The sequence below is a fragment of the Schistocerca cancellata genome, chromosome 2 (assembly GCF_023864275.1).
Source record: "Schistocerca cancellata isolate TAMUIC-IGC-003103 chromosome 2, iqSchCanc2.1, whole genome shotgun sequence".
Classification (NCBI taxonomy): Eukaryota; Metazoa; Arthropoda; class Insecta; order Orthoptera; family Acrididae; genus Schistocerca; species Schistocerca cancellata.
This window is the reverse complement of record NC_064627.1, coordinates 1,140,370,814-1,140,388,980: the sequence shown is the minus strand read 5'-3', so window position 1 is coordinate 1,140,388,980 and position 18,167 is coordinate 1,140,370,814. Positions and strand designations below refer to the sequence as shown.

The window sequence follows — 18,167 nt, the reverse complement described above, 5'->3', positions numbered from 1 at the left end:
GTATTGATTTAAGTGTCAGGAAGTCGTTTCTGAAAGTATTTGTATTGAGTGTAGCCATGTATGGAAGTGAAACATGGACGATAAATAGTTTGGACAAGAAGAGAATAGAAGCTTTCGAAATGTGGTGCTACAGAAGAATGCTGAAGATTAGATGGGTAGATTACATAACTAATGAGGAGGTATTGAATAGAATTGGGGAGAAGAGGAGTTTGTAGCGCAACTTGACTAGAAGAAGGGATCGGTTGGTAGGGCATGTTCTGAGGCATCAGGGGATCACCAACTTAGTACTGGAGGGCAGCGTGGAGGGTAAAAACCGTAGAGGGAGACCAAGAGATTAATACGCTAAGCAGATTCGGAAGGATACAGGTTGCAGTAGGTACTGGGAGATGAAGAAGCGTGCACAGGATAGAGTAGCATGGAGAGTCTCAGGACTGAAGACCACAACAACAACATGCCTATCATATGACGCATGTAACGGTTTCACTCTCCAAACGTCTTGAAATGGTCAGAAATGTAGTAAGGTTGGCTAAGCTTCAGTGACTGCTTAAACATTGTCTTGAGAACATCATTGTTTCTTCTGTTTCTGGTTGGGTTTGCTGCCTTTGAAGAAGGAAAGTATCCGCCACCAGACGGAGTAGACGACGTAGAGCGTGAGGGCGGCGACCGCCAGCAGGAAGGCGACGACGTCGAGCAGCAGCAGCTGCCACCAGTGCAGGTGGAGGGCGGCGCTGCGCAGGTGTGGGGCCCCCCTGTGGCGGATCACGTACTCGATCCACCACACGGCGCGCTCCAGCGAGTCCGCCTTGTGCTCGCGGAACACGGCCGACAGTCTCTTCATGTTATTTTTGTATCTGTGGAGATAATACACAATGACATTAAAAAAAAGCACTTGCTCAAAAACACCATGATTCTAAATTGCTAACTACGCTAAAATCGAGAACAGTAGATGGAAAATCGAAGAATATACGATCACTGACCAATGCAGTAGTTTTCGACCGAGAACTTTCAGGCTGGTTCGATGCGATCCGCCATGACTTACTCTTCTGCGCCAGTCTGCTCATCGACGAGTAGCACCCACAAATGGTTCAAATGGCTCTGAGCACCATGGGACTGAACATCTGAGGTCATCAGTTCCTTATACTTAGAGCTAGTTAAAGCCGTCGGCACACGGACCGTGTCTTCCGAACGTTGAGCGTGCCGAGTTTCTGACGTCATAGCGTGGAATAGCACGTTCGGGAGTCTTTCCGAACGTGCAGAGCAATATCTGGCATGTCAGATATTCTGAGCATGCGTCTGAGCGTTGACCAACGAGGTGGCACAACGCCACCTACGTCACACGCACGCCGTTTCCCTCCAGTACAGAATTGTGAGGCGCCATATTGGCATTCATTTGAAGTTTATACGTATATGTGCCGTTTCTGAGCACCAGCAAATTCAGAATCACTGGCAAACCCGTTGTTAACTGTGTGATTCGTTCCAATAAAATAACGAGAAGCTTCATATTCGTATGAGAGTAGACTATTTGAAGGCAGCGACACACGGAAGATCCACCGAAAACGCATTGTTCTTGGTACAATTTGTTATAATTAAATTTCAATTAGTAACATACCTACGATAAGGTTTACTGCAACGGGTAACACACTTTGATTACTCGTAATGTGTGTGTTATTGTTTTAGCGTAATGATTAGCGTCATTGTCTTGTATTGATTTGAAAGTTGGGGCGGAGGTTCGCGTCTTGACACTTGACACTCTTAAATTTTATTTCCTAACATTCGCGTTTTTATTAGGTTCTGACAATTCATTATTAGTTTAATATAAGTTTATACTATAATATTTGATTTTATGTTAATGTAAGTTCACCTTTTTTTGAGGGGTGACTTTGTTAGATAGGCTTAATCTACAGGAGAGTTTGCGCTACTTGTATAAAGATATTTTGTTCCTTTTTCTTTTACGCCTTGTAATTCACATGTTGCAAAGATTCTGCTACTGGGTAGGAACAGTGATTAAGTAACACTGGCCTTGGGGTTTTACTAAAATGTGGAAATGATGAATAATGTTTATCTCATGCTGAGAAGTATTCCAAATTTGTACCGCACTGTTTATAATGGAACTTTTATATGTCTCTGTCCTTGCTGATTGGACATGGAACTTTCCTTTTCGTGGACGATGAAGGAAATGTGCGTTTTAATAGAGCTAACGTGGGAATTTTACGCGCGCCAGTTGAGTAAACAGTGTGATTTACGAACTAGAAACATCCCTCAACTGCCGCTGGAGTGCGTTGCAATCGCGTATACCACGTTGGGGCCCACGTACCGTATGCACAAGTCGCATCATTCCTGAGCGTTCAGCAGCACGTTGAACTTGGCACGCTCAACGTTAACGTTCGACAGCACGGTCCGTGTGCCGACGGCTTAAACCTAAGGACATCACACACATCCATGCCCGAGGCAGGATGCGAACCTGCGACCGTAGCGGTCACGCGGTTCCAGACTGTAGCGCCTAGAACCGCACGGCCATCTAGAGTATCACATCTCCAGAGTTTCACTACTCTTCCTCTTCTTATGGTTTTATCACAGTCCATGATTCACTTACCTACAGTGCTGTGCTCCATGGGCACATTCTCGGAAATTTCTTCCTCAGATTAGGGTACTTCTTAAACACTACCCTGAAAAAAGAACTGCAACACCCTCAAGGACAAGGCCAAAGTACTGTGACAGGTTGGTCATTATTGTAGGAGTATATCATAACTAATTCAGCCCAAATGAAACACACGTCACAGAAACGGGTGCCTCAACAGTCACATCAATACACAGTGCATCCCCCCCTGGCAGCAGCGCACACGTGTATTCTGACAGGCAAATAATCAAAATGATGTTGAATGCGATTGAGTAATACATTGTATCAAACACCTTCAACACTTTGCTGCACTTCGGCGATGGTTCTTTCTGACTCTGCAGAGCGGGTAGGTTCCCGCTACGCAGCGTCCAGTTGGTGAGATCTGGTGTTCTTGTTGACGAGGGTGGTTGCACAGCATGAGAGGCGCGTTGCGTTGCAGCAACTGTTGGTAGAGGCGATTATTGTATTGTCTAACCGCAAATGGCACCTGTCCAATGTACCGGGCACTGGTTAATTTATTCTGCACAAATATACTACTGGCCATTAAAATTCCTACACCACAAAGATAACGTGCTACAGACGCGAAATTTAACCGACAGGAAGAAGACGCTGTGATATGCAAATTATTAGCTTTGCAGAGCATTCACACAAGGTTGGCGCTGGTGGCGACACCTACAACGTGCTGACATGAGGAACATTTCCAACCGATTTCTCATACGCAAACAGCAGTTGACGGGCGTTGCCTGGTGAAACGTTGTTGCGATGCCTCGTGTAAGAAGGAGAAATGCGTACCATCGCCTATCGCGATTGTGGTTTATCGTATCGCGACATTGCTGCTCGCGTTCGTCGAGATCCAATGACTAATGGAATCGGTGGGTTCAGGAGGGTAATACGGAACGCCGTGTTGGATCCCAATGGCCTCGTCTCACTAGCAGTCGAGGTGACAGGCATCTTATCGGCATGGCTGTAATGGATCGTGCAGCCATGTCCCGATCTCTGTGTCAACAGATGGGGACGTTTGCAAGACAACAACCATCTGCACGAACAGTTCGACGACATTTGCAGCAGCATGGACTATCAGCTCGGAGACAATGGCCGCGCTTGCCCTTGACGCTGCATCACATACAGGAGCGCCTGCGATGGTGTACTCAACAACGAACGTGGGTGCACGAATGGCAAAACGCCATTTTTTCGGATGAATCCAGGTTCCGTTTACAGCATCGTGATGATCACATCCGTGTTTGGCGACATCGCGTTGAATGCACATTGGAAGCGTGTATTCGTCATCGCCATACTGGCGTATCACCTGGCGTGATGGTTTGGGGTGCCATTGGTTACACGTCTCGGTCACCTCTTGTTCGTACTGACGGCACTTTGAACAGTGGACGTTACATTTCGGATGTGTTACGACCCGTGGCTCTACCATTCATTCGATCCCTGCGAAATCCTACATTTCAGCAGGATAATGCACGACCGCATGTTGCAGGTCCTGTACGAACCTTTCTGGATACAGAAAATGTTCGACTGCTGCCCTGGCCAGCACATTCTCCAGATCTCTCACCAATTCAAAACGTCTGGTCAATGGTGGCCGAGCAACTGGCTCGTCACAATACGGCAGTCACTCCTCTTGGTGAACTGTGGTATCGTGTTGAATCTACATGTGCAGCTGTACCTGTACACGCCATCCAAGCTCTGTTTGACTCAATGCCCAGGCGTATAAAGGCCGTTATTACGGCCATAGGTGGTTGTACTAGGTACTGATTCCTCAGGATCTATGCACCCAAATTGCGCGAAAATCTAATCGCATGTCAGTTCTAGTAAAATATATTTGTCCAACGAATGCCTGTTTATCATCTGCATTTCTTCTTGGTGATGTAGCAATTTTAATGGCCAGTAGTGTAACAAATATGACCACGAGTTGAAACTGATGCCCCCTTCCCCCAAATAAACACCATAAAGCCTTGGGTGGGATCTGTGTGTCGTGAGCGAATGACCTCCGGAATAGCCTGGTCACGTCCATCACTCCATACAAAAACTACCGTATCTACTCGTATCACTGAAGACAACAAGACTGCCATTCTACTCTGCAGACGACGCTTTCAACTGTTTGGTGGTATCGCGGTGTCAGTATAGCCTGACCACACGTACACGAAATCTTAGTACTGCTGAAAGATTTCCCCGTTGTTCTTGGCGAAACATCAGGTGCCATAAGTTCCCAGATTTAATCCCTGGTAGATGTTCGGTCGGCTGCTGATGCCCCGACAACGCGTCGATCTTGATGTGCATCCGTACAATGCTAACAGCCTAGTTTACAAGTGTGAGAGAGTTCCATACACCACTGTTGAAGGCAGCAACACAACACCAATATATTGTGGTCGTACGCACAAAATGGTTACTTTTACGAGGTAAAACGGCAGGTAACTAATTACTATGCATGAATTTTAGAATGACAATCTGTATGTCTTACCTACGTTCGCTCCTTCTCTGGGAGTTGAGAATTAGTTTAGATTTGCACAAATTTTGTTCGTTACTATGAAATAAAACATTTTCTAGAGGATCTCGTGTGTGGAGCTCAGCTTATAACGAAGATTTGCTAATTTCTATTTGGATTTCTGTAAGGTGATACTGAAATAACTGTTTTCTCTGACCTCTACAGCACTGCATGAAGTATTAACTGATGAACAATTAGAAGCTCTTATTAGTGACATCAGTGCGGAATTGACTGGTAAGATGACGAATTCTCATTTTGACTAAAGATTGTCCTGCCGGGATGGATGAAACAGATCGATAAACAATAAGAACGTTAAAATGTGGTTCCAGTAGCTAGGAGAATAGGACTTCCTTGTTCAGTGAATTCCTCCATGAGTGAAGTAGTAGCTTATGCAGATAATGTGAATAAAAAGGCAACCAGAAATGTGCTGCAACCAGTTTCAAATATTAGGTCTTTCAAAGTTGGACAAATGCCAAAATTTGTTGAGTCAAGGAATTCCTCAATATGCAGGGAACCTGGCTGCAATTACAAGATATGAGAGACATTGGATGGATGTGGAATGTATTTATGTACTGTAAAAAATATTATTTTTAAGATTTATCGCAAAACGTAAAGGTTTATTTACTGGCAGTAGCAAACTATTACTTGGCAGAAATTATTGTGTGATTATTACTGTCTTGCGTTTATGAAGATATTTGAGAGCCTTAACGAAGATCTGTATTGGAATTCCTACACTTCAGAAATATCAAATTAAGAATCCTATCTTCTGTGTGTATTAGCACGCACAGATTACTATTTGAAATGAAAAACACGTATTGCTGGATAAAATGTTTTCATCGAAGAAGCGGAAAAGCAAATACAAAACAAAAACTAGTACGTTTTCATGATGACTGAAACTTGAGGTCCACGTAAGTGAACCTCCATTTATACCTTACCAAATCATAAAAAAAATTTCATTTGCATCTATGCCAAGTTTGTTTATTAGTGTGCTCCAAAATATGAAAAGAAAAGTTGCTGCTATTTTTTTTTTCCTCGGGATCGGTGAGATTAAGCATTATTATTCACAAGTTTAGATGTGATGAACCGTGTGTCACATCGTTGAAATAACATATGTGGCAGTATATTGCCTTGGAGCCGTGAGTAACTTACTTTGATTCCTCCAGAACGGTTCGTACGGCGGCCAGCAGGTTGTCCTTAGTGACGTCATGGTAGTGCAGCCTGACTCCAATCTCCGCCTGCGAAACCTTGGCGGCGTTGAACGGCTGGTCGGCGAAGAAAGGTATGACCACAAGTGGAACAGCGTGGTACGTCGCCTCATTCATGCTCTGGAGACCTCCTTGCGTTATGAAGAGGCGAACGTTTGGATGAGCTGTGGGCAAAGAACGCCATACTGCACTGTGACATGGTGTGGAACTCCACATGCTTACAAAGAACTTCAACTACTACACGAGGATAAATGACACATTTTAAACTGTTTTAGAACCGACTAAATTTCGAACCCAATCATACATTTAGATATAGACCTTTGTTTTCGTTTAATTACCTTCACTTCGATGTGAAAAGGATGTAAGCACATTATTGTACGAGAAGGTTTTGCCGCGCCCTCGTAATGCAGTATCTTTCGCATTGTATTACAACGGCTTGCCATCATAGTCCTTCCCAAAAATATTCCATCGTAATCCATATCTCGCGTATGTTTGATTCTGTAGGCACATATTTGTTTACTGCACTACAGTGTTACGCTTGGTGGAACATTTTCCCTCCTTGGAAAAGGAGGGAAATCGCCTTTGTTCTATCGGAAGGGACTATCTTTGAGCTCCCCTGACGTATTGAAAACATTGAGAAATAAATGTTACAAGTTTTATCAAGATCTTAATACAGTAGTGCAAGTACGATTTCCACTGACATTTACAAATGAGTTCGTCTTCACTTTTGTAAAATGGAGGTACGTATCATAAAAGATATTTATGTCCAAGATGAGTTTAATCTGTGACTTCTATTATCTATGTGATAAACTCGAACAGTTTTAACAATCGTTTATCTGCAGCTGTCATACATATGAGAGTTAGCAATTCAGTATAGATGAGTCAGCAAAAATACGACTATCCTAGAACCGAGTAGGAGGGCTGTGTCATGAAAGTGTTACCTAAATTTTTCAAGACTAGTTTCGGGATGGTTCCTTCGACAAGATTTCAGCTAGACAGACGGACAGCTGAATCTTTGACAATACGTCGCCTTAGAAAAGGAAGAAGGCCGTGTGAACTAGAGCGGCCTTCAACCAGTGGACTGGCATTCGAGAGACATGGGTTTCAAATCCCGTTCGGACATCCAGATACAGGTTTTAATGCTATTGTAAATATAATACTGCCATTAATCTGTATATTTAAAAATTTTTTTGTTCCATAATATTTTGAAAAATTAAGAAAATACTATAACGAGAGCAAGCTCTTGTTAAGTTTAGTTTATCTGTTTAAAATAACCTCTTTGACGTTGGTGGAATAAATGTATTAAAACATATTTTGTAAATAATTATAAATATTTCAAGTACAACTCTAATTAATTATGTCAATTTCGTATGTATATGCTGTCATGCAACTATAGATGGTTCGTACTTAGGGTTTTTGTAAGCAGAAGTGTAAATTTAAAAGGTGTAGGGATCATAGATAGAACGGAACTCCGTTCTGTAGTGGAATGGAAAAGGTGGTGAGGCGCGCGAATGAGAATTGGGGCGCAAGTGGCTCACATAGTCGGTAGGTGCCCTGCAAGTGTTGAACACGCATTACGTTGGTCAAGCACTAGAGGCCCCGAATTTACCTGCAAGACTGGGTTTTGGCCTCGGACGTGTTCTATATGATTGGTGCAGTACGGCAATAAATTAATAGCTAAGAAATTTGCAATTTTATCGTCGCCAGCAAGAGGAAGACAGAGGTATGTACATCAAGAGCCGTACCTGCGCAATGCTACTATGCAGCACCGCCTCACGCCACCTTCGACATCAGTAACAGGCAAAGTACTTTATTTAGAAGTGTATCACAGTATGAAACATCCATCTTCAATCAGTGCAATATAGGTGTTAAATGTACCTTTGTGTTTAACCGTGATTTTCCTATGTCATTCACCTCAGTAGGGTCCTTACATAAAGGAATTAATTCCGAGTATCCTTATGTTTATTGAAGCTCGAATAATAGTAAATCACTTGAAAGAGTACTGTTTTGGTAGTAAATTCTGAAAATCATTATCAAATACTAAAGTTTGCACGTATCAGTTTAACGGCCACCGCTTTGCGTGACCACGAGGATAAGTTTTCAATAGCATTTCTGAAAGTAAAGTAACATAATTATTTAACTGCAACAATCTTAACAGTAATTATTCGTGTTGCTTATCCATGTCAAAGAAAGCCAGACAAATATTGGTGTTAGTTAAACATTAACAAATAACCGTCCTAAAGAAATGAAATCTAGTCGTGTTAAATAATAGTTTTGGTCATATGAATGATAGCTATAAGTTTACTATTTTTTTTTGTATCTTTGTTGAAACATATGTGTGTCTTCTTTAAATAATTACTGAAGTATAGTGATAAATTCCATAAATAACAGAAAGTTGGATTAATAGTATTTACTGCCAAGTGACCGTAGTAAGTGAAAGTAGTTGTTTATTCAGTGTTGAAAACTAACTTCATCTTTTTGGGTAGACATTGGGCCCGATTTGGGCTGGCGGCCGTTTTATCAAGCGAAACAGTTTATTGTTATAACAGGCTTTGTCTGATAAAAGGTTTCCAAAAGTAATTATTCTCACTGCTTTTCCCACAAACTGTATGATTCGGAAAAAAATAGTTCGATACTTTGCCATTAGGTTGAACACGTTTAAAATCTCTCTCCGAGAGTCGATGGTTTGGAGTGTTAGAGCTGCATAATTTTGTGGTGGTGTTCCTGCCACTACTTCTTACACTTTTCTGACATTCCGAACCGCGGGTGTTCCGTCTTTACAGTGGTAGAACTTAAACGTTCTGGTACCGTATTGACGAGAACGCGAAAGTGCCGTTGCAAGGTGTTCGCTGATTTTCCAAACACAATTCACTTGAAAACCGGAATGACTCCCTACAGAAGGACACAATCCATTAACTTCCCATCCTTATTCTGTCCAATCTTGTATTCCATTGTAATGACCTTTTCGCCAAAGGAATGTAAAACACTAACCCTCTGCCACTGATAACTATCTTTAAATTTTGATGTAACTAGCGGGATGAAATCTCACCCAGCACGGATTGTTGCGGCATCCACTTGCTGACCATCACGTTCTCCGGCTGGGAAGGCAGTGTGTCGTTCTCCCACTTCCAGAGGACGCGTTGCGGCAGCTGTCTGAACGCCTCCAGAAAAGCCTGGAACTTCTCCCGGGGCAGTGCGTTGCTCCGGACGTTGGATCCAAGACTGACGTAGATGACGCCGTGTTCGGCTCCGTCTATGAATTTCTGTAGGTTCTACAATACAGAAGATTAACTCGGTATGAAACGGGCAACTGCTTGCAACAAAATTTAATTTATTAATTTTTTATTTTACTTCACATTTGACATTTGTCCTATGAATGATGCAGCTATCAACATTCACCCACTGGCATTGCAGTGGGAGATAGTTGTTGTGTGTTATGGCAGGTGTAAGAGCGAAAAATGTCTTCTGGCAGCGGCCCGAAACTCGGCAACGGCAGGAACGTTTTGGTTTATCGTTCCACATTATTGGTGCTCAGTGTGGTCTGGATTCCATTACCATCAATGGAAGAGGGAAACTATGATTTCAGGGGAGCCGTACTCAACTCCATGCTGGGCCTCAGCAACTCTGGCTTCTACCGCCCAACAGGACAGACACGCTAAGGTGACGAAAGTCATGGGGTACTCCGTCTTCAGGCCACGAGTGGCCTACCGGGACCATCCGACCGCCATGTCATCCTCAGTGGAGTCAGCACACCGCTCTCCCGGTCGGTTGGAAGTCCCTTGCAGAAATATCGAGCCACTCTGCCTCTACAGCTGTGGTGTATAACTGAGAAAGTACAGGATTTTGTTTACAAACTGTCCTCTCGCTTATGTTCCATACATTTTCAATTAGATTCTTGTCTGGCGACCTGGGTGGTTAAATCATTCACTTCAATTGACCAGAATATTCTTCGAACTAATGGTGAACTATTGTGGCACGTTGAAATTACATAGGTATTAGGAAATATGAAGTCCACGTATGGGTGAAATTGGTCTCCAAGTAGCCGAACACAAACATTTCCAGTCATTTGGACCAGAGGGCCCAGTCTGTACCATGTAAACACAGCCACATCGTCATGCAGCTACCACCAGCTTGCGCAGCGCCTAGTTGATAACTTGGGTGCCATGGATTTGTGGGCTCTGCACCATATTCGGAACCTACTGTGAGCTCTTACCAACTGAATTTGAGACTTATCTGACCGGGCCATGGTTTTCCAGGTATCTATGGTCCAGCAGGTATGTGTACAAGCCCAGAAGAGGCGTTGTAGAAGATGTCATGCTGCTAGCAAAGGCACTCGCGTCGGTCATCTGCTGCCATATTCTGTTGAGGTCAAATTAACCGCGTCAAATTAACAACATACGTTGTCGTAAGTTCTGCTGTTATGTTATGCAGTGTTGCTTGTCTGATAGCACTGACAACTCCACCCAAACTCCGCTGCTCTCGGTCGTTAAGTGCAGAGCGTAGATCACTGCCTTACCATGGTGAGAGGTAATACCTGAAATCTGGTAATTTCGGAACTCTTTCAACACTGCGGATGTCGGAATATTGAATTTCCTAACGATTTCCGAAATGGAATGCCTAGTGCGTTTACCTCCAACTATTATTTGGGTTGAAAATATGCTGATTTTCGTCATGTGGCCATAATCACTCAGTAGTAGCCGACCGAGACAGAGGCAACAACAGGGAAGTAACCGCTTTTGTGTCCTTTACGAGTTCCTAACCACGAGCGAATTTTATTACATCATCGGTGTGCTTTAATAGTTTAATTTCTTAAGTTTCTGCGTGTAAATTTAACATCTAATAGCCACAGTTCTGGCGTTTTCGTTTGAGTCGGAAAGTAAACCGATTTTGTGATATATTACAAGTTCCCGATCAGGGACGAATTATTTAGTTTCACCTGAGTGTTTCGATAGTTAGGTTTTTGAATATCTGCGTATTACTAGACACAGATCGTGCGTTTTCGTCAGGGCCTACAGTAGAGTTGCCCAGCACGTGCTGATAGTCCGTTTATCTGCACAGTTTAGTTTTCGACGGTCTTTAGTATGGAAAGGGACTGCCATTGTTGTGTACGGATGCGAGCCGAGTTGGTGACACTTCGCTCTCAGCTCCAGGCTGTGATGGCTTCGGTTACACAGCTTGAGGCTGCAGTGGATCGGCGCCACTGTTGTGGGCTGGCCGTAGGGATCCAACGGACGTCCAGCACGCCAGAGCCCTCCGATCGGTCCTCACCGGTGGCCAACCCAGTTACTGCTCGCACTGAGGCTGCCCCCTCACCTGTGGTCAAGCGGGAGGTCGCCCCCGGGGTGAAGCAGGTGACGAAAGACTTCCCAGTCGGGCCTCCCCAGTCGTCTGACAAACAAGTTCCAGGTGCTGTGGCTGACACTGTCGCTGAGCCAGATGCTGTCGCCTCTCCTGTTTCAGAGGAAACCACTCAGCCTGCAAGATCCGGGCAATTGCAGTGGGTGGGATTATTGGTAGTTGGGAGCTCCAACGTTAAGCGCGTTATGGGGCCTCTTAGGGACTTGGCTGACAAGAAGGGTAAGAAAACCAATGAGCACTCCGTGTCCATACCCGGTGGAGTCGTTTCAGATGTGTAAAGGATCCTCCCGGATGACATGAAGAGCATAGGGTGCAGCCAACTGCAGGTGGTTGCACACGTCGGTACCAATGACGTGTGTCACTTTGGATCAGAAGAGATTCTCTCTGGTTTCGAGCGGCTAACAGAAGTGGTAAAGGCTGCCAGCCTTGCTTGCAACATGAAAACAGATCTGACCATCTTGCAGCATAGTCAACATGACCGATTGCGGACCTCTGGTATAGAGCCGAGTGGAGGGTCTGAATCAGAGGCTCAAATAAGCTAAGGACAACTCAGTGCCAGAAGGGTTGAAGCCTTTGCTGCTGCTAGAAGTAGCAGTTGTGTGTACTTATTTTCGCACTCTGAGTTCTCCAAAACATATACAATTTATTATTGTTTGTTTCCTAGTATACTGTATACAGACATCAGATAAAATTTTATGTCAACTGATTCTTTCGTCTCTTCTTGGTAGAACAGAATAACAATAAATGAAAAACACAATACTGTGAATGTTCTACTGGATTAAGACCACATCATCACGAGCACTTACAAAAGGAAAAAGCTGAAAAGTAAATAAATGTAAAAGGGAGCAAACCAGGAAAAGCATTCACACTAACACAGGAAACGAAGTGCCTGTATAACATTTTGCATTAAATTACCAATCCCAGTACTATAAATTAGTAATTAACAAGACTACTAAAGACAAATTTCAAGAGGTTCTTTACATGGAAAGAGCTACAAAACAGAGTAAAATCTGAAACTGACAATTCTGACAACAGAATGTGTGGAGTACAAGGTGTGCCGTGTCCAGCACTATTGACTAGGCTGCCAACATCTGAACCGTTATTCTACGTTGGCCATGCTCCTTATCGATGGTGCTTCTCTCTGACTGAAAGAGGAGTTCATCTGCACGAGTGCAGGGTGGAAATGGGGTGGCAGTGGTGGCGAGTTAGAATGCATACTGCGAGTGAGCAGGACGTTGTCGCTGACTGTGAAGGAAAACCCGACTGGGATCGATGGCGTGTTTACTTGACTGTGCTAAGCAGAAGTGACTGGTCTGTCGCACGGAGAACTGTCAATGTTTATGCTTGGCATGAATGTACTGTGCACTTACCGAGTGTAAACAAGCCGGATGCGTAGAGATTGTGTGTCACCACTGTTTCAGACATTTAGTTCCTTTAGGTACTGCGTGCTGATAGCTGTGTCATTAGTTAATCATTTACTTGATCACAAAACCGTTTGTGTATATTTAATGTGCTACGGAAGCTATAGAGATACAAAAATTTCGTAAACAAACTTTATTACAGAAGTATTTGCCTGATTTAAACTGTTCAGTGGTATATCTGCCTTCTGTGTGTGATATTGGATATAGATATTTCATTAAAAGGTGCACAGTTTATGCTTTCTCATTTCTTAGTTCATAACACCCTTGTGCAGGGTGCATGTAACAGAGCAACCTTTTACTGCTTGTTTCTATCAAGGTTTGTTTCAGGTACACTATGACATACTGTACTCTATCTTTAATGTGAAGGATCTCGAAGGCTGAAGATATAAATAGTGGATATCATGACACAACGCTTCAAATCCAAACAAGCTACTCAAAAAGGGAAGGACTCACTCAAAATATTACTTTTATGTTCACTAGTGGATGCTGTACGAAGCCATTTAGATTGTTTATTTGCGAGTTCAGTGAAGTCTGAAGAGCTGTGTACAACTTACGGTAATCCTTGTTGTAGGTTTTGTAAGAGTACGTCTCATATTGTTATGGCCTTCAGGCAATTTAAGTAACTTTTTTAATTCCCATAAATCTGTTAGGTTCCAGAGTAAGTGTCAGGTTTAGTTATTTGACCAATCTTGAGAGTTTTCTTACTTCTGGATTCCTCAACAGAGTAATTGTCATGGCTCAGCTCCATTAATTTGCCAATTGTTTGGATTCTATATAAAGTTTAGAAGAAATTATTGAATAGAGCACAGGTTGTAAATTTGTTAAAACTGTGAGGATGTTAGTACATGTGCGAATGTAAATGCAGCCGTGACACAATCAATTGTTTCCATACTTTCTTTTCCAATGGCTCCGGAAAATTCTGGACTAGTAGCAGAGTGTGGTTTCAATCAGTAGACCTCTGGGTTACGTGACCAGGCGGTTTCCACCACTGTGTACTCTCAGGAAAATCACAACAATGATAACAGTAAGTTGTACAGAGCTCTTTATGCCTTACTTACAAATAAACATTCGAAATGGCTTGGTATATCATCCACTAGTTAACATAAAAGTAATATTTGGAATGATTCCTTCCCTTTTTGAGTAGCTTGTTTGGATTTGAAGCGTTGTATTATATCCAGTATTTATATCATCAACCTTCGAGTTCCTTCGTATTACAGATAGAGTTCAAAAACTCGTAGTGTACTTGATACAGGCCAGTGTTAGAAATAAATACTACAAGGTTTAACTGTCGCATGCACTCCTCACAAGATTTTCATTAACTAAGAAATGAGAACTCATATACCTTGCACCTTGTATTGAAATATCTATATCCAATATCATACACAGAAGGCATATATATACCAATGAGTAGTTTAAATCAGGCGAATACTTCTGTTTTAAAGTGTGTTTACAAATTGTTGTATCTCTGTACTTCCCGTAGCATGTGAAATATAGAGAAACGGTTTTGTGAATGAAATGACATAAGAATGGGAAATCATGGAACAGAGACACAACTATCAGTAGAAAGTACCTCAATGAACTGTATGTCTGAAGAACTGATATCTGATACAGTGGTGACACACAATTTCTAGGCAGCCGGGTTGCTTACATTCCGTAAATGCATACTGCATTCACACCAAACGTACACAATGACAGTCCTCTGTGCGACAGACCACAGTAACGTTTGCTTAGGCACAGTCAAGCATTCCTTCACAGTCAGAGACAACTTTCTGCTTACTCTCAGTTTTCATTCCAACCCGCCATCGCTGTCCTAACCCCTCCCCCGTCTCATTCCCCCTCTTTCTACACTGCGCTCATGCAGATAAATCCTTTCTCTTGTCGGAGAGGCATTTATCGCGAATCTCTTGTCTAACGTAAAGTCCCGAGCGACTGGAAAAAAGCGCAGGTGACGGCTGTATATAAGAAGGGTAGAAGAACAGATCCTCAAAATTACAGACCAATATCCTTAACATCGGTTTGTCGCAGGATTCTCGAACATATTCTCAGTTCGAATATAATTAATTTCCCTGAGACAGAGAAGTTGCTGTTCATGCATCAGCTCGGCTTTAGAAAGCATCGCTCCTGCAAAAAACAACTTGCCCCTGTTTCACATGATATCTTTCGAACCATGGATGATGGGTATCAGACGGATGCCATATGCCTTGACTCCCGGAAAGCGTTTGACTCGGTGCCCCACTGCAGACTCCTAACTAAGGTACGAGCATATGGGATTGGTTCCCAAGTATGTGAGTGGCTCGAAGACTTGTTAAGTAATAGAACCCAGTACGTTGTCCTCGATGGTGAGTGTTCATCGGAGGTGAGGGTATCATCTGGAGTGCCCCAGGGAAGTGTGGTAGGTCCGCTGTTGTTTTCTGTCTACATAAATGATCTTTTGGATAGGGTGGATAGCAATGTGCGCCTGTTTGCTGATGATGCTGTGGTGTATGGGAAGGTGTCGTCATTGAGTGACTGTAGGAGGATACAAGATGACTAAGACAGGATTTGTGATTGGTGTAAAAAATGGCAGCTAACTCTAAATATAGATAAATGTAAATTAATGCAGATGAATAGGAAAAAGAATCCTGTAGTGTTTGAATACTCCATTAGTAGTGTAGCGCTTGACACAGTCACGTCGATTAAATATTTGGGCGTAACATTGCAGAGCGATATGAAGTGGGACAGGCATGTAATGGCAGTTGTGGGGAAGGCGGATAGTCGTCTTCGGTTCATTGATAGAATTTTGGGAAGATGTGGTTCATCTGTAAAGGAGACCGCTTATAAAACACTAATACGACCTATTCTTGAGTACTGCTCGAGCGTTTGGGATCCCTATCAGGTCGGATTGAGGCAGGACATAGAAGCAATCCAGAGGTGGGCTGCTAGATTTGTTACTGGTAGGTTTGATCATCACGCGAGTGTTACGGAAATGCTTCAGGAACTCGGGTGGGAATCTCTAGAGGCAAGGAGGCGTTCTTTTCGTGAATCGCTACTGAGGAAATTTAGAGAACCAGCATTTGAGGCTGACTGCAGCACAATTTTACTGCCGCCAACTTACATTTCGCGGAAAAACCACAAAGATAAGATAAGAGAGATTAGGGCTCGTACAGAGGCATATAGGCAGTCATTTTTCCCTCGTTCTGTTTGGGAGTGGAACAAGGAAAGAAGATGCTAGTTGTGGTACGAGGTACCCTCCGCCACGCACCGCATGGTGGATTGCGGAGTATGTATGTAGATGTAGATGAAGCAGCGTCGAGCGGGAGCATGGCCAACATAGAAATACAGTTCGGATGCTTCCATCTATGACATAGTGCCAAATATGGCACAATAGGCAATAATAGTATAATAAGTAAATTCTGAAAAATGGAAGAATAGTATTACACAGAGCGAGAAATAATGGAAACCTGAGAGGATTGAGCGAAGTTAAGAAGAGTAAGTATTGCACTGCCTTTGGTCATTTAATAATAAATCGGGATTGTGAGGCAGATGTTTTTTGATTTCCAGGACTTCCAGCAGGTTGTATTTTTGGCCTTTGTTTCCTAAGTGAAGGAAAAGGGACTGTAGCTGTGGCTTTTCCTCAGTACACGCTCAGATAGTGTGGAATCTAGCTACATTTATGTTCAGGCAGCATAGATGTTATGTCTCTGTCTCATTGACCAGTATAAAACTTATCACTGTCAGGACCAGTAATTATGTATTCCACACTGTTGGCTAGTAACTGGGCCTTATCTTTGCCATTGGAAAGACGCTGGGCTTTGATGTTCCTCACGTAGTAGGAAATGCTATAGTTGCTGGATTTCTGTGCTTTTGATGTACGCTCTGATACTTATGCTAGGTATGGTATTATACACCACTTCCTGTAGACAGAGAAAGGAGCAGCAGAAGCAGCATAGAGGAAGGGTATAATTTTAAATGTTTGTTTCGTATGCAAGATGTGGTAAATCAGGAGAGGACTGTAACTACTGGTTGAGGCAAAAAAAATTATAGCGTCCAACTCTGCTTTGAAATCTTCTACGAACATGCGGAGAGATATGAGACCGTCCACCATTGATTGGAAAGCTACTTTGTGAGTTACTGGCTGTTCGTATCTGTGTCTGTAAATGTCGTTTCCTATAAGTTACGAAACAATGGGTTTCTGTACTGTTGTCAATGGTTGGATCTAGGACGTTTATGTATTTATTACCAATTTTCATTTTGCACTAAGTATTTTTGTATTGACTGTTTAAGTTGCGAAAAAATGTGTTGAGCTGTTTTGTGGTGGCTGTCCACGCTTACATTTCATCGTCTACGTATCTGAATAAGTATGTAATATTTGCACTCTAAACTATTTCACTTAATTTTTTGCCGAAATGGTCTATCAATATTTCAGCCAAAAGTGGGCTAAAGGAGACTCTGTACGTCAGCTCTGTCAGAATATTAACACATTTCCCTATTGATAATGAAATACAAACTGCAGACGTCAAAGGATACTAATTTAGCTCTTCTGAGAGAGAGAAATTTTTGTATTATTTATACTAATCACTGAGTCTGAAATACGATACTTTTGAATTGAATTTAGTCTTGCTTTTAACTAAGGTATTCAATTTTTGTAAGATGGAGCTGTGAATGACAAGTGGACGAATGAGTACACCTCGCTTACCTGGCTTAGGAAGCCCACACAAACGCAGTTCCGTGTAGATCGGAGAAATGATCACTACGGAACGATTTGTTTTAGTCCTATCCACTATACTGGAATCTGGCAGTTTTCAATCTATGATGTGCCGTCTTTTAGCGGTGTTTTGTTTCGGCGGACAACGAATGTTGGATACAAAGATTCTGAGCATTTCCGCTCTAATGTTTCAGTCATACGTTCACCTGAAGATGTGACTTTTAGTGCCACGGGACCGGTAGTGATTCAGTAATAAAGGACTAAATACAGCTGAAGCGGTCATTAATACCCAAGATGAATACTTATAGCTGCGGTTGCCCCACATACAAGATTGTCTGCTCAAACACGCACACTGCAGGCCTGCATTTGTGTTGATGCATGCATGCATGCA

The 18,167-nt window shown here is 42.8% G+C and overlaps 1 protein-coding gene across 1 annotated transcript in view; it reads right to left on the bottom strand.

The window, feature by feature from the left end:
• Positions 1–565: 565 nt before the first annotated feature.
• LOC126161278 (UDP-glucosyltransferase 2-like) overlaps positions 566–18,167 on the bottom strand; it is a 52,484-nt gene continuing 34,882 nt past the window's right edge. The window contains exons 4-6 of the mRNA XM_049917017.1: positions 9,363–9,585; positions 6,258–6,477; positions 566–851 (exon numbers count right to left, since the gene is read on the bottom strand). Coding sequence (XP_049772974.1) covers positions 566–851; positions 6,258–6,477; positions 9,363–9,585 — 729 coding nt within the window. The remainder of the gene's footprint in view (positions 852–6,257; positions 6,478–9,362; positions 9,586–18,167) is intronic.